This window comes from Glycine soja, chromosome 17 (assembly GCF_004193775.1).
Source record: "Glycine soja cultivar W05 chromosome 17, ASM419377v2, whole genome shotgun sequence".
Taxonomy (NCBI): Eukaryota; Viridiplantae; Streptophyta; class Magnoliopsida; order Fabales; family Fabaceae; genus Glycine; species Glycine soja.
The window spans coordinates 10226826-10249768 of NC_041018.1; the positions used below are offsets into that span (position 1 = coordinate 10226826).

General features: G+C 32.8%; 3 protein-coding genes and 1 pseudogene across 3 annotated transcripts; 3 read left to right on the plus strand and 1 right to left on the minus strand.

Annotated features, from left to right (window-relative positions):
- Positions 1-878: 878 nt before the first annotated feature.
- Positions 879-5114, plus strand: LOC114391909. The gene is made up of 3 exons (XM_028352918.1): positions 879-1321; positions 1405-3112; positions 3358-5114. Exons 1-3 carry the CDS (start codon positions 967-969, stop codon positions 4670-4672), a joined length of 3378 nt encoding a protein of 1125 aa, XP_028208719.1. The 5' UTR covers positions 879-966; the 3' UTR covers positions 4673-5114.
- Positions 5115-6845: 1731 nt separating this feature from the next.
- Positions 6846-9732, plus strand: LOC114392135 (lysine histidine transporter 2-like). The gene is made up of 7 exons (XM_028353175.1): positions 6846-7044; positions 7243-7626; positions 8337-8730; positions 9044-9149; positions 9246-9337; positions 9424-9492; positions 9589-9732. Exons 1-7 carry the CDS (start codon positions 6857-6859, stop codon positions 9685-9687), a joined length of 1332 nt encoding a protein of 443 aa, XP_028208976.1. The 5' UTR covers positions 6846-6856; the 3' UTR covers positions 9688-9732.
- Positions 9733-11601: 1869 nt separating this feature from the next.
- Positions 11602-15709, plus strand: LOC114393558 (annotated as a pseudogene).
- Positions 15710-18094: 2385 nt separating this feature from the next.
- Positions 18095-19437, minus strand: LOC114392454. Its single transcript, XM_028353600.1, has one exon. The coding sequence runs from the start codon at positions 19298-19300 to the stop codon at positions 18428-18430; it is 873 nt and encodes a 290-aa protein (XP_028209401.1). The 5' UTR covers positions 19301-19437; the 3' UTR covers positions 18095-18427.
- Between the last annotated feature and the right edge of the window lie 3506 nt (positions 19438-22943).

The following is a 22943-nucleotide window of genomic DNA, read 5'->3' on the forward strand; positions in this document are numbered from 1 at the left end:
TATTACATGTCTATAATTTAGGGTTTGATTCCTTGAAAATAAAAGAATCGTAACCTTTGTTTCAAAAACAAATAGCTTGAGAAATAGTAATCATGAGTTAATTTTAATTAATGATTATAGTTTGAGTTTAATGTTTATGTAATGATAATTTAAAATAATTTTATATAATATAATCATAAATTATTATTTGAATTATTTTAAAAATCAATAAATTTATCATGATTATTTTTCTCTTATAGTTTTATATTTTATCTTTTAAAATACGCCTTGCATTTTTAAAATACGTCTTATATTTTATTTATGTATTCACTTCTTACAATATTTTTTATTTCCCTTTTAGCTTTTTTCTTTCTGGTTGAAAACTACGAATACTAACTCCTATTTTAAATATATTAAAAAAAATTGTTTGATTATTTACTCTTGGGAAATAATTGGGTATGACCTCAAAATCTTAGAATTACATTTCACTTCAATAGAGTCAAGATAAACCCAAATAAAAAATGGAAAGAATAGAGAATCCAAGGTAAGGTTTATTTCAAAATATGCAATTACATTTACAAAAATAATATTAATAAGAATATTTATTTTAAGTAAATTAAAACAACATGTTTGCGTAGAATTTAAGTTCTAGAAGAAAAATTTCTTCGAAATTCGAACAGTAAGAAAATAAAAAATAATTAATTGAACGCGTTAACTTCTAACATTCACCCCTAGTTTTCAACGGGGATAAAAGCCAATCAAACAGTAAAAATAACAGTCTTAAGAATCAATTATAAACTGACAAAAAAAAAAGTGCTTAAAATCTTGTTTATTTTTGTAGTCCCAACATTTTTGAGTTTTCACTTTTTAGTGGTTAATAAAAATAAAATAAAAACCAAGACATGTCCCAGTTAGCACAGCCAGGGTACAAGGGTTTTAGCTTCGGCTCTCAGAAGCCTTCTTCCTTGATAATTCCAACACACCCCCATGGCAACCGGTTACCGATTGTTTCTCATCCCCGCGGCAAGGCCCCTTCTCCGCAAAAACTTCTTCTTCATTTCCTCCTCCTACTCTACTCGCGCGCTCCAACCGTGCCAGCCATCATCGTCTGCAGAGGAAAAGTCCCGAGACGTGAGGGTTTGGGCCTGGTGGGACTTCACAAAGTGCCACGTGCCCCACAATTTCGACGTTCTCAAAGTTGCCCCCACAATCATGGAGGCAATGAGAGCCAACGGCATCAGAGGCCCTCTCAACATCACCGCCTTCGGCGACGTTCTGCTCCTCTCCCGCGTCCACCAGGAAGCACTCGCCTACACCGGCGTTCGCTTCATCCACGTCAAAGGTAATGTTCGGTTCGGTTCCTCTTCTTCTCTTTCAAAGTATTATAAAATGGGCATTTAGTTTTTTTTTTTTTGCATTCGCCAGATGGAAGGAGCAGCACCACCGACATTCTCGTTGACCTAATGTATTGGGTCTCGCAGAACCCTCCACCCGCGCATATACTCTTGATATCCGGCGACAGAGACTTCGCTGGCGTGTTGCATAGGTTGAGAACGAGTAACTACAATATCTTGCTCGCTACCCCAGAGAGCGCCCCTGGTGTTCTCCACAGTGCCGCCACGATAGCGTGGCATTGGTCTTCGATGCTTAAGGAAGGAAATCTTACTGGAAAATGTTTCAACCATCCACCCGATGGGCCGTATGGTTCTTGGTATGGAAGCTACAAGCCTGATTCTCTTGAAAAGCCGGCTCCAGTTGCGGCTCAGGAGGCTGCTGATGCCTCTTTGCCCAATGTGGAGGTCCACGAGCCTTCTTCTTTGGGTTCGGTTCCCAAGTCGGTTGTGAAGCAGGTTAGGCGTATATTAAGTTTGCATCCAAAAGGGATAGATATTGATGTTCTTCGCGCTGAGTTGGTGAAATGTGGTGAGCGTTTGGATAAAGGGATGTTTGGGCATAAAAGGTTTTCCCGCTTTCTGTTGTCGTTGCCACGTGTACAGCTTCGGCCCGGTGTTGAGGGTTTTCTTGCTGTACATTTGGTTCCTTCGGAATCCCCGGAACCTTGTGAGAGCAGTTCTGTGGCATCCACAATGTCTGGTGCGAAGAATAAGGAGAAAGGGTGTGCTGCGACTCCGAAGGTAAATGGTGAGGATAAAAGTAAGGTTAAGGGAGCTGATGAGAAATTCTCAATTGCCTCGATCCGTGAAAGGAGTTCGGATGACAAATCAAAGCCAGTCCAACCGAGTCCTTCACAAGGGAGATCCAATGAGGAGTATGTTGATGGTGAATCATCATCTCCTGTATTGGTTGAAAAACATGTTTGTCAGCCACCAAATGAGTTGCAGAAATCTTCTGTAGCTTGTGACAAGGTTGTGGATGTGGCTAATGCACAACACTCAGAGACTCAACTGCCACCCAAGGACAACAAAGATTCTGAAACGAAGATGGATTCCTTAAAAGTGACTTGTCAAAAATCATCTGTTGAAGACATTGTTAGGTGTGAGGATGCAGGTCATAAAAGTATGGAAAAGCATACAACTTCAGAGAATCACTCTGCTGGAAATGATCAATCAATGGTGGAAGACAATGTTATTGCAAATTATGAATCTGGAGATTTTGAAGCAAAGAAGAAATGTGAGGATCCGACTAGAATGGAGGTTGATGAAGTTGTTCACAGCCCATCTTCTTCACCAGTTGATGGCTCTCCAGTTGTCCAAACACCTGGTGCAAGTCCTAAAACTAATAACAGAACTCCAACATTCTTTAGCTGGATTAGAAGCTGGTGGCCATTTGGGAGAAGCAATGAAAAGTACGATGATTTGATCGCTCTTCAGAACAAGGCTGTGAGTCTTGTTGAGGGTTCCAAGTTATCTGAACTGGACCAGACTGTTAGTCAATCTGAAGAGCCCAAGTTATCAGAACTGGATCAGGATGTTAGTCATGCCGAGGATTCCAAGTTATCTGAGTTGGACCAGACTGTTAGTCAATTTGAAGAGCCCAAGTTAACAGTATTGGATCAGACTGTTAGTCATTCTGCAAAGCCTGAGTTATTTTCTAGTGCTTCCTTTTGGAATAATATGGAATCTTTCATTTTTGCACCCAAGGGATCACTTCTTTTCTCCCAGTCAAGAAGCAGGTTAGTGTGCATTTTAGTTTTGTACAGATCATCTAAAAAAACTTCCTTTGTTATTGATAATAACCAACTTTTGGCCTCCGTGTGTTCATTCATTCCCTGTTCTAATACTGAGCCTCAACTACCAAAGCAAGGAAAACAATATAACAAATTAATTATATCATAATGTTTCTGTTGAAAGTTGTGTCCTTTTGAAATTTTAATGTTTCTGTTAAATATAGCATTCTGCTACGTGTTGTTTGTGTCAGGGAGGATGTGGTGCATAAATTACAAAATGGTGGACCCCTGGTTCTTAGATCACTCCCCAAAGAAGACATCCTTCAATTGGTGGAATTGTTAATAACAGAGAAAAAATGGTTGGAGGAAAACCCCTCCAAAACATTTCCTTTTAAGCTAATTCGACCTGTTCAGAAGAAATCATCGGTGAACCAATCCCATGATGTAAATGGTTTGAGATCTCTCTTTATAGGTAGAACATCACAGTCAAACTTGCAAAAATCATTAGAACATGATGTGGAGAAACACAATCAGAGTATTGCTCATTCTCAAGTTTCTGCACCAACTATGGAAACAAAATATACCGAGAGATCCAGAAATGATATATTAGAAGACTGTAAAAAACTTGTGAGTGAAATGCTGAGGGAACACCCAGAGGGGTATAATATTGGTTCTTTCCAAAGACTATTTGTTGATAGGTATGGCTATCATCTTGATATACAGAAGCTTGGTTATCAAAAGTTGGCAGCCTTGCTACAGATAATGCCTGGGGTCAAATTAGAGTCCACTTATATTTTTCCTTCTGTTCCTGCAGTCTGTGATTCAGACTTGGAAACTTCTATCCTCAAAACTCAAGCAACCACTGATATTCATGCAGCTTCCAACTCAGATAGTGAATCATCTGAGTCAGCCCCCAAAGATGATAACATGGAATCCCCATGGTGTGAGGTAGGTCCTGTTTCTATCAACAATTCCGACAAGAGTGGTTTAGAATTAAAGCCTAGTCAGAAAACTATAGAACTGGATACATCAAAATCAAAGCATCCTGATTATGAACCTGTCGTATCAGATGATGAGTTTTCTGCATCTGAAGGAGATGACTCTTGTTTAACTCAATCAGCACAGCAAAGAAAGCCAAAATGTAATGAACAAGACAGTTCTTTTTGGCAAGCTATGGATTTGTGGCACAGCAGCAAGGAAGAAGAGAATAGTGGCAAGAAATCAAACAATGTTGACAGCTTGGACATTTCTCTGGCTGAAATTTTAGATTCATCCACCAAGTCAACCAGGGACACCCTTTCCCAGATTCCTTCATCGAAATACAGAGAGAATAATGGCAAGAAGTCAGACAATGTTGACAGCTTGGACACTTCTCTGGCTGATATGTTTAATTCATCATCCACTGAATCAACTACGGGTACCCTTTCCAAAATTCCATCATCAAATTATAGAGAGAAGCAACGGTCTCATAAGAACTATTCCTTTGTTGCTGATCCAGTCTTACCTAACAAGGAGAAGCTGGTTGATGACCTCAAGAAAGCAGATGAGTCAAAGATGCAAAACTGAGGAGTTCCTGGTGCAAGCAGGACCTGGGTCCTAGAATTCCAAAATAAAAAATTTGGGATTCTCATAACTCAATATTACAGACAGAACGTGATGGTGATACAGTTCTTTATATCAAATAATTGCAGTTTTAGCTAGCCTTGGCCATGGCATTTTGAGGAAGATTCCGATGATTGCTAGTTGCAACTCTGGAAATTCTTTCCATTTTAACATTTACTGTACGGTTATTCTTTACTGTTGGAACAGTTGAGTTTTGTTTTATTTCAATTTGAATAGGAAATAGGAAATTCTTGACTGCTGGAGCAGTTAAGTTTTGGTCTTTTACGTGCTGTCTTGGCAGGTGATCATATTATAGCGATGATTGATAACACTCTTTCAAAGGAGCAAGAACCATTAGACATGGAATCCAGTAAATTCCTTTAAGGGCTCTATCCCTTTTCTTTTCCTTCCACTTTCTGTTTTTGGTCATTCCTTTCGGCACTACTGCTTCTATTTCACTAGGTAATGATGACCCAGAATACTTAATATTTTTTTATTATCATGTGCAACCATGGTTAAATCTTTTATTTTCAGGCTAGAAGATCTCTCTTTTTTAAAAAAAAAAAATATAATATTATATAGGAATATTGTGAATTTGATACTACTTATTTAACACCCCGTCTTAGTTTTATGTGAATCTGTTTGTTGGTGTCAATGTTCTGTCATGCATCTGCAGACTACTACATTCCATGGAGTGTGTGCTAACTGAGAATTTGTGCACTTATGTATCTTTCATTTTTAGGCTGTGAAACCAAGGATCTCCGTTAGACCATAGAAAAATGTCAAACTCAAGTTAACAATTAAACTTCTATGTTTGATTTTTCAGTATGACAACACAAAAAAGCGAGTAAACTCTCTTGAAATCACAAACTGTACGTGTTAAAGTAAACTCTACATGCTCGACAAGTTTTTGCTTCAACTAGCAAGTTTATGAGTCTGAATATAACATTTTTTTACCCTCGAATGATCGACAAGTTTTTGCTTCTATGTCTTGGTTGATTCTGTTGAAATACTTGAATGGCCACCATTATGCAATATGCATAGGGTTCATGAACCCAGTTCCCATTATTTGATTCTATTTTGTCAGACTAAAAAAAGTAATGCACCTGTTTGGCAGCAAAATGTAATGTGATGGTTGGTTCAAGTATTGAATTATGATTTCACTGGTTTTATGAAGTTGGAGCTTATTAATTTCGAATGTGATTTAATTCCTTCCTAAAAAAAACAATGGTTTGACAAGACATTATTATGTTCCAGAATTGTTTGTTTAGAGTATTGAAGAAGCGGATAAATTTCTAAAATCGTTAATGAATTACGCATAGAACATTATTATCCAAAAGCATCATTATTATGTTTTGACCTATTTCTTTGTCAAGAGTAAGAGGGACGAATGACTTGCTGACTTCTATGATCTTATACTATTTTTAATTTAATTTTATGGAGTAGTAAACAAATTGTTTAAATTAATTTTAAAACAAAAAATTAGAATTATTTAAAAATATATCTTTTATGCAAAATAAAAATATTCATGCCATCATACCACTTCTGTACCTATTATTGTCAAACACTTGTATAGTCCAATAAATCAACATAATAATTTTCAGTAAAAAAATTGCCCTTAAGTTTTTTAATTTATCAAACAAATTAAAAAAACACTTCAATTAAATTATATGAAAATAAAATTCATTTTTTTTTGAAAATTTTAAAACTTTATTTATCTTTGAAATTTTACAATTTTACCTTTTTGAGTTATTTTTATTATTTCACTCTTTATTTTAATATAATAAAGTATTCTATCTTTAAAAAACGATGATAATTTCTAAATTTTAATAATCTAAAAATAAAATAAACTAAAACAATAACTAAATTATAATTTTTTAAGTAAAATTTAATTTTAAAAGAACTCAATTCGTTTATATTAATATATATAAATGATTTATTTTACCAATTAATTGATTAAACATAACTTGGTTGGAAAATATTTGGTTTCAAGACTATTTCAGTTTATAACAAACTTTATATCCCGTGAAATTCTGAATTATTGTTATCCTAGGATATGTCAGTTACACAGTATATTTTCTGTAACCTATTAAGTTGGCACAACAGCTGCAAAGGAGTTACGAGGAGGAAGTGTGGGGAACTGTGAAGATGTCAATGAATCCGGAAGAACAACAACATCAATGCCAAATAAAATGGAAGGAGAAAGACATCAATGACTGGCTTCCTATCACTAAATCCAGGAACGCAAAGTGGTGGTACTCTGCTTTTCACAATGTCACTGCTGTTGTTGGAGCTGGTGTGCTGGGTTTCCCATACGCCATGTCAGAGCTAGGATGGTAATCTCATCTTCTCTTTTCATGCCTCATCACTTCCTAATAAATATGTATCCAGAGTTTTTTTCTTGTATATACCTAAAAACACACTTATTAAAATATCAATGAATAGAAAAAAAAATTATTATTATGGATTGTTTATACTGTATCATTATTCTATTGTTATGGCCTTCATGCATGCATGTTTCTTTGTTGTGGCAGGGGTTGGGGCGTTACAATATTGCTCCTTTCATGGATTTGCACTCTGTACACTGCATGGCAAATGATTGAGATGCACGAGCCTGAACCGGGAAAGAGGTTTGACAGGTATCATGAATTGGGGCAGCATGCGTTCGGGGAAAAGCTTGGGCTGTGGATTGTGGTGCCTCAGCAACTAATGGTTGACGTTGGCATAAATATAGTTTATATGATCACTGGTGGGAATTCTCTAAAGAAGATTTACGATATTCTCTGTGATGACTGTGAGCCCATTAGGAGAACTTACTTCATCATGATATATGCCTGTGTTCAAATCGTTCTATCTCACCTCCCTAGTTTCAACTCCATTGCTGGTGTTTCTTTTGCTGCCGCTGTCATGTCCGTCGGGTAGGGTTATTATTTTTTTTTATACAGTTCTTGATCATCCCTTCAAGTCATTTCAAGTGTTCGTTTTTTTGATTCAAAAAGAAAAATCATCTGCTTAATAGAGAAAAAAAAATTGAATTTGATTTATTTTACGGTTCGAAAATCAATCTTTTTAGAACCAAAATGAAATATCAATCTTTGTTTTCTAAAGGAATGTTTTTAATTGATTTGAAATTCTTGAATATGATTGATTGAGGTTGCAAATGAACTTATTTTTAAAAAAAACACTTATTTCATTTACTTAATAAATAAGCAGCTTTTTTTTGTCTAATTTTTTTTGTTGCTTATTTTGATAATTGAATCCTATTTATTTATTAAATAAATATTTTTAGAAAAATACTTATTTTAATTTTAAACAAACTCACCATTATGTTGAAAGAAGAAGAAGATTTTATTTCATTTGACACACAAAATATAAGAGTATGATTTTCTATTTATACTAAAATAAAGTGACCACTCATATAATTTGCTTATTCAAGAATACTAAATGCTCACATAATTACTTATTCAAGACTTTGTAACTCACAATCTTACAACTTTCATCTTCCACAATTTAAGGCTCATAAAACTTGTTATTATTATTTTTCTAATTAATATCTAACACATTATACGATATAATATGGAACAATTTTTCTAGGAAGTAGACATGACTATCTTTGCTCGTTGTGCAGCTACTCCACTATTGCGTGGATAACTTCACTTCACAGGGGCGTTCAACAAGGCGTGAAATATAGTAGCAGATTTTCAAGCGATGCAGAAAGCGTATTTGGGTTCTTTGGCGCTTTGGGGACTATAGCTTTTGGGTATGCTGCGCACAGTGTAATTTTGGAGATCCAAGCAACCATTCCTTCCACGCCTGAAAAGCCCTCCAAGATAGCCATGTGGAGAGGCATGGTTGTTGCTTATGCTGTAGTGGCTCTTTGTTATTTCCCTGTTGGTATCCTTGGTTACTGGGCTTTTGGAAACACTGTTGAAGACAACATCCTTCTGTCCCTTGAGAAACCACGTTGGCTCATTGTAGCTGCTAATATTTTTGTTGTTGTCCATGTAACTGGGAGCTATCAGGTTCACTGCATAACTTTCTCTTCTTCTCTGTTGAGTTATTAGAAAATATTTTGTTCCAACACAATATCGTATAATTGACCGATAGTCATGTCCTTTAAAAATATGATAAGGAGATTTAACCCTCGAGTTCGTGTATATGAAATAATATATTTTAAAACTGGAAAGAAGTCCATCCCTTCAATAAATTTTAGTAACTTATTAAGAAACTAATTAATTTCTAAATCCCAGTAAGGCAAGGAGATATCCTTGATTTAAAAAAAATTAAAAACTATTTTGTGCTTAGTCATCTCAATCTAACTAATTTTCTTGTTAGGTCTTTGGCGTTCCGGTGTTTGATATGTTAGAATCGTTCATGGTAAAATGGATGAAGTTCAAGCCAACATGGTTCCTTCGATTCATAACTCGCAATACATACGTTTGTGAGTATGCTTTTCCACTGTCATACAAGTCTACTTATCATCGATTCCTGGTATATAGAGAACTTATCTAACAATTACAAGTTTCTGTATATGCAGTGTTTACATTGTTCATTGGTGTTACATTTCCTTTCTTTGGTGGGCTTCTGGGCTTCTTTGGGGGATTTGTCTTTGCTCCAGCCTCATACTTTGTAAGGAAAATATATAGTCTACCACAATTTTTCTTCATAGCCTACAAGCAAATGCTGATGTTAATATATTTTTCTATCGTTTGCAGCTCCCCTGCATAATGTGGCTTGTCCTATACAGACCAAAGATATTTAGCTGGTCTTGGTGTGCAAATTGGGTATGTAGTCCAAAAATATTCTCCATAATCTTATATAATTGTGTTGTTTAATATTGTATACACTCCTAATGAGTTTGATTTTTCTTCATACTTCAGTTTTGCATCGTTTGTGGAGTGTTATTAATGGTATTAGCTCCTATCGGTGCATTGAGGCAGATCATACTAGAAGCCAAGGACTACAAATTTTACTCGTGACCTCTTTCCCCGTTTAGAGTATTAAGCGCATTTCCAATGGCATTGAGCGCATTTCCAATGGCAACCTTGCTGGTTAGAACTTAAGTTATTGTAGTTATCTCATGTGTGACATTAATAAGATCTCGATAATTTTTACTTTTAAGATCTTATCAAAAATTGGTTATTACACATGTTATCTCACATGTTTTTATTTCATTTTTAGGCTGTGAAACCAAGGATCTCCGTTAGATCATAGAAAAATGTCAAACTCAAGTTAACAATTAAACTTCTATGTTTGATTTTTCAGTATGACAACACAAAAAAACGAGTAAACTCTCTTGAAATCACAAACTGTGCGTGTTTAAGTAAACTCTATGTGCTCGACAAGTTTTTGCTTCAACTAGCAAGTTTATGAGTCTGAATATAACATTTTTTTACCCTCGAATGATCGACAAGTTTTTGCTTCTATGTCTTGGTTGATTCTGTTGAAATACTTGAATGGCCACCGTTATGCAATATGCATAGGGTTCATGAACCCAGTTCCCATTATTTGATTCTATTTTGTCAGACTAAAAAAAGTAATGCACCTGTTTGGCAGCAAAATGTAATGTGATGGTTGGTTCAAGTATTGAATTATGATTTCACTGGTTTTATGAAGTTGGAACTTACTAATTTCGAATGTGATTTAATTCCTTCCTAAAAAAACAATGGTTTGACAAGACATTATTATGTTCCAGAATTGTTTGTTTAGAGTATTGGAGAAGCAGATGGGATAAATTTTTAAAATCGTTAATGAATTACGCATAGAACATTATTATCCAAAAGCATCATTATTATGTTTTGACCTATTTCTTTGTCAAGAGGAAGAGGGACGAATGACTTGTTGACTTCTATGATCTTATATTATTTTTAATTTAATTTTATGGAGTAGTAAACAAATTGTTTAAATTAATTTTAAAACAAAAAATTAGAATTACTTAAAAATATATCTTTTATGCAAAATAAAAATATTCATGCCATCATCAGTTCTGTATCTATTATTGTCAAACACTTATATAGTCCAATAAGCTAACATAATAATTTTCAGTAAAAAAATTACCCTTAAGTTTTTTAATTTATCAAACAAATTAAAAAACACTTCAATTAAATTATATGAAAATAAAATTCAATTTTTTTTTTGAAAATTTTAAAACTTTATTTATCTTAGAAATTTTACAATTTTACCTTTTTGAGTTATTTTTATTATTTCACTCTTTATTTTAATATAATAAAGTGTTCTATCTTTAAAAAAAAAGATGATAATTTCTAAATTTTAATAATCTAAAAATAAAATAAACTAAAACAATAACTAAATTATAATTTTTAAAGTAAAATTTAATAATCTAAAAATAAAATAAACTATAACTATAACTTTTAAAGTAAAATTCAATCTTAAAAGAACTCAATTCGTTTATATTAATATATATAAATGATTTATTTGTACCAATTAATTGATTAAGCTATCAAGCGCATAACTTTGTTGAAAAATTGGTTTCAAAGACTATTTCAGATGATAACAAACTTTATATCCCGTGGAATTTTGAATTATTGTTATCCTAGGATATTTTCTTTAACCTATTAGATTGGGAACAGCAGCAGCAGCAGATATACATACGTTTGTGAGTATGCTTTTCCACTGACATACAAGTCTCATTTTCGTTATAGAGAACTTATCTAACAATTACCAGTTTCTGCATATGCAGTGTTTACATTGTTCATTGCTGTTACATTTCCTTCCTTTGGTGGGCTTCTTCTGGGCTTCTTTGGGGATTTGTCTTTGCTCCAACCACATACTTTGTAAGGAAAATATATAGTCTACCACAATTTTTCTTCATAGCCTACAAGCAAATGCTGATGTTAGTATATTTTTCTATTGTTTGCAGCACCCCCTGCATAATGTGCCTTGCCATCTACAGACCAAAGATATTTAGCTGGTCTTGGTGTGCAAATTGGGTATGTAGTCTAAAAATATTCTCCATACTCTTATATAATTGTGTTGTTTAATATTGTATACACTTCTGATAGTTTATTTCAGTTTTGCATCGTTTGTGGAGTGTTATTAATGGTGTGGTGTTAGCTTCTATCGGCGCATTGAGGCAGATCACACTAGAAGTCAAGGATTACAAATTTTACTCGTGACCTCTTTCTGCATTTAATGTATAAAGCGGATTTACAGTTACTCGTTAGAACTTAAGTGATTGTAGTTCTTAAGTTATTGTAGTGATCTCATGTGTTACATTAATTTTTAAGATCTCAATAATTTTTACTTTTGAGATCTTACTAAGAATTGGTTATTACACATGTTATCTCACATGTTTTTAATTTTATATTTATGTATTTTTTCTTTAAAATAATTCATTTGTATTTTTATATTTAATTAATAAATATACTAAAAATATATACTCTTAATGCATAGTTAGAATCTCCGAATGTATATATAAATACATTCCATTCAATTTGAATTCATAATAAATTAAAAATTAATAAAAAATACATAATAATAAATAGGCAAACTAAAATTTAATTTCCAAATATGTTTTCCTGAACGCCGGTCTCAACTCTCAAAGGTTGCAGCATATGCCTCCCTCCCAAGTCCCACCCTCATGGTAGAAATGTGATATCATCATATTATAGGTGTAGAAATGCCAAAGCTTAGAATGGATTAGATAATCATCATATTAATTATATCATCTATATCTTTATATTATATAAGTGAAGGTTTTATATAAATAGAAAATGTCAGTTGGCAGTCCCAATTTCATTATCTGATTAAATGTAATTAATTTAATTTTAATTAATTCATTCAAAATAACAAGGGTTGATACTATTAATGATTAAATACAATTAATTCAATTTTAAATGTAAATTTATTATATCAAATCAGATTCTTATTAAATGCATTTTAATAATAGTCATTATAATACATAATATATTTTTATTTTATTATATATTTAATTTCATGTATGAATTTTATCATTCTATTACATGTTCATAAATTATGTTTCTTTGAATATATACAACTCCACCATTGTAAAACTAATAATTTAATATTTATTGATAAAAAAATAAGACTTAAATATATTTTTTTAATTCTTACCATTTAGTATTTTTTTATTTTAGGTTTTTTTTAAAAAAATTGTTTTTAGTTCCTTCAAATTATGTTTATTTTTAATTTTTATCTTAACACTTTAGATAACACAATGGTTATTTTTTTTTTTTGTCATTGATATTTAATAAGGTCAATCCCTTCCAATCACATCTTTAATAAAATTAACCAACATATTTGCAGATAAAAATAATGACAATGATACTTGAGAAAGCTCCGAAATAATCATTGTTTTTTTTTATATAAGAAACTCTTTTACATATTTACATGTTTATGAAGAAGATCCGTGAACATTAGAAGAGAATATGATAATGAATAAATTAACATAATGACATGGCTATTGAAAACCCAGTAGCTCCATGAAACTAACATGAACATTAATTGAAAATGTTTTTTTTTAATTTGTTTAATAAAATTAACTGATAAATTAAAAGGCTTAAAGGTAAAAAAATTTACTGAAAATTATTATGTTAATTTACTGGACTATACAAGTCTTTGATTCTAGTTCTTGGTTTTAAAGAATTAATTTAACATAATAATGATGCTTCTTGCATAACAATGTTATATAAGGAAGTTAAATAATAAGCTCCTCCAATGCTCTAAACAAAACAAAAAATCCTGGGAACATAATGATGACTTGTCAAACCATTGTATTTTAGTAAGAAAAGGAAGTTAAATAATAAGCTCCAACTTCGTTAAACAAGTGAAATCATAATTCAAAATCTTGACAAGTGAGGTGTTACAATTCACTTCATTACTTGAATTGTCTTTTATTAAGACATTATTTATTTTATTGATGTAATTAACTAATTATTGAGATTTTATTTATATTTGTATTGAACTTAACTTCGTTGTATTGTATTTTTATTAAAATTGAAATTCTTTTAAAAGTAGGCCTGCGGACCGGCCCGTTTGACCTGCGGAATCCGCGGGGCGGGGGCGGACCAATTTATTTGGTCCGTGTAAGAAGCGAGACGGACTGGCCCGGTCCGCTGCCAATATGAGCTTATGTGGGCGGGCCTTACGCGAGACGGGCCGGCCCGCTTACCCACCCCTAACAATAAGTTGTATATAAGTACAAACATAACAGTTGACTAGTTATTTATCTTTTAAAGATTCTCCTCAATTCTTTGTAAAATTATTTTAATCATAAAATATCCCCTTAAATTTAATTGGTTTCTATTTTGAAAGGTTTATATTAGAAATTAATGAGAAAGGTTTGTCATTAATTTAACAGTTTTAGATAGTTAAGAGAGAGAAAACAATTTAAAAATTAATATATAGGGGTAGAAATGCCAGAGCTTGAAATGTAGTTTTGGAGATCCAAGCAACCATGCCTTCCAACCTGAAAAGCCCTCCAAAATAGTCATGTGGAGGGGAATTTCTGTTGGTTATCTCATAGTGGCTTTGTGTTATTTTCCTATTGTTATTTTTTTGCTACTAGGCTTTTGGAAACACGGTTGAAGACAACATCCTTATGTCCCTTGAGAAACCACGCTGGCTCATAGTAGTTGTAACGTATTTATTGTTGTTCATATGATTGGGAGTTATGAGGTAAGCTACATAATTTGCTATTTCTCTCCCTCTCTCTATGTTTTGTGTTTAAAAACTATTTTGTGCTTTATGAGTTATCTAAATCTAATCAATTTTCATGTTAGGTCTTTGCTGTTCCAGTGTTTGATATGTTTGAATCTTTCCTTGTAAAAAGGATGAAGTTCAAGCCAACTTGGTACCTTAGATTCATAACTCGCAATGTATACGTTGGTGAGTGAGTGTGCTTCCCCCTCTCATACAAGTCTCATCTTCATGTATATAGGATATGTTAAGATAAGTTTATCCACAAATATTTCTAAGAATAGAAGATAAAAAGAAAAAAAAATTCTTGTAAGTTAAAATTAATTTATACATAAGTTAAAATCATTTTTTATAAAAAAAATTATACAAAAGAATTTTTATAAATTAATTTTGTATAATTATATTTTTTTAACGTATAAAGCGAATTTATCTAACAATTACAAGTGTCTATAAATGCAGAACTTATATTGTTCCTAAGAATTACATTTCCTTTCTTTAGTGGGTTTCTCGGATTATTTGGAGGATTTGTCTTTGATCGGACTTCAGTCTTCGTAAGGAAGAATATATGCTCTACGATACATTTTTATAAGCCTTGAAACAAATGTTGATGTTAATGTATTTCACGATCGTCAATTTTCAGCCTCCCTGCGTAATGTGGCATATCATATACAAACCAGGTTTATTAGCTTCTCTTGGTGGACAAATTGGGTATGCATATCAGAAGTAATATTCTCCACAACATTATGTATAATTGTTTTAATTTATGCAATACTATGTTTTTACTTTTCACTACAAATGAGTTTAAGTTTTGCATCGTACAACCCATAAACTCGTCCCAAACATGCCGATATTAGCACTGACAATACGTAACTAGTTGGTCAAGCAACTCTTTGGAGTTCCTAAAGTTCCTAATAAGATTTGTTGTAAAATCCGTTGTCGAATTTGATTAATCACTCTTTGTTGTTCAAAATGAATGACTTCGTTTTTATAATTTTCTAATTGTTCCAAAGTCGTATATTTATCCGGCTAGTGGTAATCACTAACTTTCGACAACCACTAGTTCCTCACGATCACGCATGACGCTTAGAGGATCAGTTAGTCCCCACGATCACGCACAACACTTAGAGGATTAGTTAGTCAATTAGTATAACCTCCTCAAGGTTGAACTTGTATACATAGATCCAAAAAAAAACACAAGTTAGGTACATTTTCAATGACTTCATACATAAATAAACATCTCAGGTTCAACTGACTTGATCGTCCAAATTTTGTTTGTAGATAACACACCCCACACTAGGACAAGAGATTGGAGATGTCCTCTAAGACAACAAATGAAAGAAGAAAAAAAAATTACCTAAAACTCAGCCAAAACATTTGACACCCACCGTGAAATCAAAAGGTGATAACATATATATATATATATATATATATATATATATATATATATATATATATATGTCACATTACAGCTTACCTTAAAAGAGTAATTGACGTAGCATGCGCATATATAAACATGACATAAGATTCAATTAATTAACTTGTCAATATTAAAAATAATTAATTAATTTAATTGATATTATTAAATTTATCTTAATTTAATATATTTTTTAAATTATTCATGTGAAAAAATTAAAAATATTAATGGATTATGTTTTTTATTATCACGCCAATATATTTATAACTGATTTTAATTAAGAATATTTTTTGTGAAAAAATAATTATTTCAATAGACATTTTAAATTAAATCTCATAAAAAAATCAAATTATACTTTTAATTTAGATTATATATTCCTTTGTTCCACTTTATATGATATTTTATGACTTATTAATTTTTTTTATTAAACTATGGTTTCATAAAATTATGTATCAGACTAGAATGATTTTAAAATAATTTACCTGATTATTGACGCATGAAGTGGGGCCTAGCCTTTGTCCTTTGCCTTTTTGCAGGCCAGAAACACTTGGACTGTCTTCACTCTTTCTTTCTCGTTTGCACACCATCTTGTTCCTTGCCTTCACCTATGTGTAGTTGTTTCCCGACGTTTATTTTTATTAACTTCTTATAAAATATTTTATTATTGAAAAATTGAATATATGAAAAATAGGAGACAAATTTTCATTAATTAAGATGTACCTTCATATATCATCTAGCTTTTAACAAAATTTCAATTTCAATTATCAAGGTGTCTCACAGGTAAAAACATCACACAAACAAACGGAACTTAAAAGGAATAATAAAATAAAAACATAGACAAGTAACAAATAACAAAAAAAAAATACAAATAAAATCCAATACAAACATCCACATTTAATGAATTCACGATAAAAATAAGTATGAAAGACATGTTTTCTGGGTGTACCTTGTGTAGACAATTTTCAGCTTGTCATCTCCTTTACTGACAACCTTTGAAAACGATGACGCATAGGTAAGTGACGCCTCCTATAGATCAGGCAAAATATTTATAAAAAAAAGTGTCAGAAAAATCGCAAACATTTCTCAGCATGAAACAATCATTTGACTTTGTGTACGATTAATTTTATCTTTCAGATACTTTTTTATCTTTACACACATTAATGATACCCCTTAAAATCAAAGGAAGACAGAAAAAGTTATAAAAAAAAAAGCATTTTGTATGTTTTGCAATCGAGGCAAAATTTATCTATCACACTTATATTTGTCTTCATTTTTTAGTTAGGTATCAAATAATTATTTTCATTATAAAAAAGTTTAACTGAATTAAGTTTCAGTGGATCACAAGAGAGCAAACATGTTCCATACTATCCACATGAATAATGAGATTCAAACTGATCACTTTCATTGTGGGATATGATAATTTTTATCAACTAAATCAACTTTTATTAAAAGTTATTGGATAATACTTGACTATGAATCAAAATTCTATATATATAATATTAATTTAACTGCAAAAACTTATGCACTGAATGCCCTGAATTATAATTGCGTGGGCTGCAATTCAATTCCAAACTCTTGAGCCAGATTCTTTGACTCTTCTATATATTCATTCGTCATTTCCCATTTTATTTAATCAATTTGAAACATCATAGAAAAATCTAGACGAGATGCTGGAAAAGTAAAAGTTTACATGGTTGGTTTGGATGTAGCAACGTGGTGCAATCACCAGACGCCACAGTTACATAAGTTAATGGTATCCCAAGTGATATTGAATTCGGTTTGCGACCACGTACCCCTTCCATGTTCCTACCATCCCTAACACTATTTGTCCATCTGTCCCACCTCCTTAATCCCATCTTCCCCCATCACATTGTTCAGCTTTTTGTCCCATCTCCCAAACCCCATCTCCCCCAACATATTAATTTACACCATTCCGTTTACATTTATCTCACAAGAAGATGCTAATCAGCAAGACAAATATTTAATGATAAAGAAAATATTCAAACAATTTTTTCAATTATTCACCGAAAAAAAAACACTAAATTTTCAATTAATTATATTAAATGTTTCTTACCTCTTTCCTGATCTAAACAATTTAAACAGTACAACTGCCATGCACTATCCCTCCTGCTGGAGTCTTGGGAGAAGCAGAAGATCAGCTTCTGAACTTAAAGCGATTATCACAAAAAGTTTATTCTCGATCGATCCTTTTTTAATTTAATGGATGAAGAAAAGTAATTAAACAGATCGAAAACAAACATAAATGTCAGATCGCATATAAACAAGAGCCAGTATGTGACGTAACAAAAGTTTCACTAACCAGAAGAAGTGTTACATAACCATAACGGTACGTAGCGAGTTATTCATAATTAGCTCACAGCTACTGTTCCAAGCTCAAACTCAAATCAGAAAAAACCATCTAAGAGAACAAAAGACAAGCTACATGCATATATGAATTTACAGTGAAACAAGCTAGCTTAGCGTCAGTAGTTATATATATATATATATAGATATATAGATATATATATTCACGATTCTAAGCTCTTAAAAGAGAAGAAATAGTGTTATAGTTCTACGACCATGGAGCGACGCCGTTTTGTATTTCGAGTTCGTGATACCTTTGTGAACTAATAACCCAATCTCAAGCTAAGCGCAGTTTTAACGTCTAATCTCCATGCAAACCCACCACAGTCCATTCTCCACACATCGCAGGGCACCGTGAGCGAGTTTCTCTCCCTCCCACACGAGTATTGCACCACCCTCACCAAGCACGTGAACGACGCGTGCGGAACCACCGTATTCACCTTATTCACCAGCAACACTGGTCCCTGTCCCTCATCACCCTCGCCCTTCATCATCATCATCTTCCCGTACGCCTCGTTCGTCCACGTCACCCTCCCGTAACCGTCTGATATGAACCCTGGACACGTGTCATTGCTGAGGTTCAGTCTCCGTTCCTCGTCTGTACTCCCCAGCCACTCGCTCTCCAAGCACGTGTCCGTCACGCCCTCCACCGTCACACACGAACACCACCCTCCCATCATCGTAAGGCTTCGATTCTCAAAACTCACCCACACCGGCACGTTCTTGTTAATAATATTCAAGTTCTTGCTCTTGTTGTTGTTGTTGTTGTTGTTTCGTACTGGTTTAGCTGGTGATGGAGTTAGATCCTTTGCCGGAGAATCCTTCCGATCGGGAGTTTCCGGAAGCAACGGAAGAGTCACCACCGGCTTCTGCTTTTTCTCCGGCGAGGAAGTGTTCTTTCTCCGGCGGATTCTTCGTTTGCTGGTGTAGTTGTTATCTCTTACGTACTTTCTTTTAGTGGTTCCGTTTTTGAGAAAAGCGTCACTGCTCTCGGACGAAGAGCCGTCGGAAGCGGTGGCCGCGGCGGCGGGTTTGGGAGCGATTGGACGAAACCTAAGCATTATTTTGTCGACGGTGGACCCGTGGGATGCACCGGGTACATACCTGGCGATGCAACAGCCTCCTCTTCCATCCATTATTCCCTCTCTAAACTCACCGTTATGGCAAAGTAAAATTGTAGGGAGCGAATTAATAATGAAGAAAGGGAGGGAGTGTTGGTTTAATAGGAAGCCTGAAAGGGACACGTGTGAGGGGAGACAGGTGTGAGGAAAGGGATTGGTTGGCGCGGGAAACGTGTCGTGTGTTGGGAGAAGGAAAGCGAAGGGACGAATGGGAGAAGGAGGAGTGCACAGTGGTAGCGGCAGAAAAGTGGCACGTAAGAATGCGAGAGCTTCGGGGATTGTGAATGAGAAACTTTGACCGTTGGATGAAGAAGGGTTAGGGTTAGGGTTGGGGTAAGGGATTGGAGTATTCTAGAATGTGGTGACCACCACGTGTGTGAGGGACAATGGCAGTGAGATTGGTGCCAGGTGGATGGCCAGATTAGAACACGAATCTAAGTTGAATTTTCGTGACGTGAGACTACGTTTTACCCAACTTCTATCTTATATATAGTAGTTATTGCCTGTTTAAAGCAGCACCTAAAACTAGGTGCGCGCAGACTCAGTTTATGGTAAATTTTCTTTCCTTTTTAGGCTAATCAGGATTTAACCCTCTATTCGAACCATTTTACTTATATGCACTTGCAGCATACGCAAGCTATGCTGCTTTGAATACTCTCTTCTCTCCCCTACAACAAATGTGAAAGATCTAATAGATGTGCTGTCTAACCTAACGTATAAGAATTTAAACAGTCGAGGATGTTTAGTCACACACTGCATGTGCAATAAAAAATAAGCAGTGCAAGAAATCCTTTTCTTTTCAATTGTGTTGTAAATGAATTGGACATTTCTTTGTGAGTTATAATTAATTAACTTATACACTTTAACTTTTAGAGAAGTTAAATAAAAAAAACTTTTATAAAGTTAAATGTGTAACTTATAAAAAAACTTACTTTATTATCTTCTTATTTTTTTATACGTGCTTAAAAAAAACTTTATCCAAAAATAACTATGTTATAAACAAATTAAACACAATGTGTGTTATTTAAAAATGAGTAGTAGACCATAAAAATATATTAATTATACGTATAATAAAATAAATCTCATTTTAAGAATTTCTACCACCGTGTCCCCATTAATATTGGCATACCCTTTTGGAACAATATCCCATTTATATTTAAGCCGCCCCTGGCAATGCTCCTTGTTTATCCATATCTACAGTACTCTCGTTAAAGGACATATATCATACTAATTTTTTTAAACTACTCAAAAACACTTTTTTGTTATAATTTAATTTCAGTTGCATATATATTATTTATCTATACACATACAAAACATTAGAGAAAAAAGAAAAGAAGAAATTTTAAATCTAGATATATATTATTATAAGTTATTTATGTATATACATTGATCAAAATTTAGTTTACAACGTAGAAATACTTGTAATACATTTTATTTTTAATATTTTAACTGTAAAATGAAATATATTTAAATTAATTAATGGGTTGAATTAAATTTAAAATTAAACTGACTAGTATTGAATCAATTTGATTTTTTTTCTTAATCTAACAAGCATCTTTTAGTATTGCATAAGTATTTTTAAGGAAAAAAAGGCTATGCATCAAAATATAAAATAATTTTATATTATTATTTAATTATAGACTATCATGTGTTTGATGAATATGTTAATTTTTATAATAATTATCTTAGAATTATAATAACAATAATTTATGACTGGATGGTAATGTAAAATTATTTGGCACTTCCAATGCATAACTATATCAAACTATTTTTAAAATTTGGGTATTGAAAAAATACCAATAAAAAGTTCTAAATTATTAGATACATGCATATGTGTAATGATTTTAAATTAATTATTAGAATAATATAAATAGTTAAGATTCAAGAGAAAAAATAAAAAAATATTTTTTTACTAATTCATAAATAGAAAGTGAAATTTAAGATATATAAAAAGAAATTCACAATTGAATAATTAAATTAATTTAAAGTTTGGAACAAAAAAATACAAACACACACTCAGTCACTTACTAAAAAAACTATAAATTAAATATGTATTTTTTTTCTTTTTTGGAGTAAAGGAAAAAACGCCGCACCAAACTATAAATATGTATAATGATTAATGAGGAACTAAAATCATATTATTACATTAAGATGGAATTAAAATCAAGTTATTATTATTTTTAACAAAAATGATACTCATATTATTCATGGAGAATCAAAGTATCAATACAAGTTGAGGCATAATTGAAAACATAAGGGTTAACATACAACCTAGATGTCCATAATAAAAAAAATGAACGACTTAATAATTATTTGTTTTTGAATAAAACTGATCGAATAATTTTAAAGAATAAGACACTTTTGTATGCAATTATCAATAGTAGAACCAAATTCTGTAACATTTGTTGAGTGTTGAATGAGGCCATCAATCACCATTTTGCAACCTGACTCAATTTTGAATAGTAAGACACTTTTGTAAGCAATTATCAATAATAAAACTAAATTTTGTAACATTTGTTGACTGTTGAAAGAGGCCATCAACTACCATTTTGCAACCTGACTCAAATTTGAATAGTAAAACACTTTTGTATGCAATTATCAATAATAGAACTAAACTCTGTAACATTTGTTGACTGTTGATCGAATGAGGCCATCAAGCACCATTTTGCAACCTGACTCAATGACTACATTTTGAAAACGTAAATCACAAATCCAGGAGAGAGTAGCTAATAAAGCCAGAAGCCCATAACCTCGGCTTCATGAGGAAAATCAAGTTATTTACTGGATATTAAAATTTAAAATATCACCATATTTCCGTAGTCTTAGAAAAAATTTAAACCAATTATATTATATATTAGGAAAAAAATGGTTGAAAAATTATTAAGAAAAAAAGTTATTTTTAAAATTTATGAACACCCAACCCAATATGTTATATGACACTTATAAATATTATGAGTTATATGATGTTATTGGAGAAGAAAAATAGAGAGAAATGAGTGTTATTTAAGTGTTTTAAAAAATAAATGTTTATCTATCATGATTCGATTATTAAAAGGGATGGGTTGGGAGGTGAATTCGATCATTCTACGACACATTGAGCCAATGGGAGCACTCCAACTCAGCGCTATTGATAACCATTGCCACTCTTTAAACGAAATCCCTCAGCTCCTAGAATCACGCCACGTAACAACGTGCCCTCATTCCTCATTGGTCCCAGCAAAGGAAAATCCATAGACAATCGTGCCTGTTACCTCTAGTCGTAGGATATAGTCCTTAGCCCTTTGATATTTGAAGTTGTAGTTCAATAATTCCGGCAACGGCTAAAGGATTATGATGTTGTTGTGTGGACCCCATTTGCATGGAACAACTTAATACGAAACTACAAATGGAGCAATCAAGGCCATTGGTTTTATGTTGGTCTCTGATTGGCTCGCACTTTTGTAGTACAAGTAAATGACGTGGTGTGCATTGCTGGTGAAGCAGGCTTGTCAGTGTAACATAAGGTACGATTTGGTGGGAGTGGAGGATCTCATGGTCCGGTCATCAGGTACCATTATTTATTTTTATGAAAGAAAATTTGGATGAATTAAGTTTCAGAAATTCATTGGATAAGCACATACTTCAAAATTTATTGAATGTTTATAAATTATTTTATTAA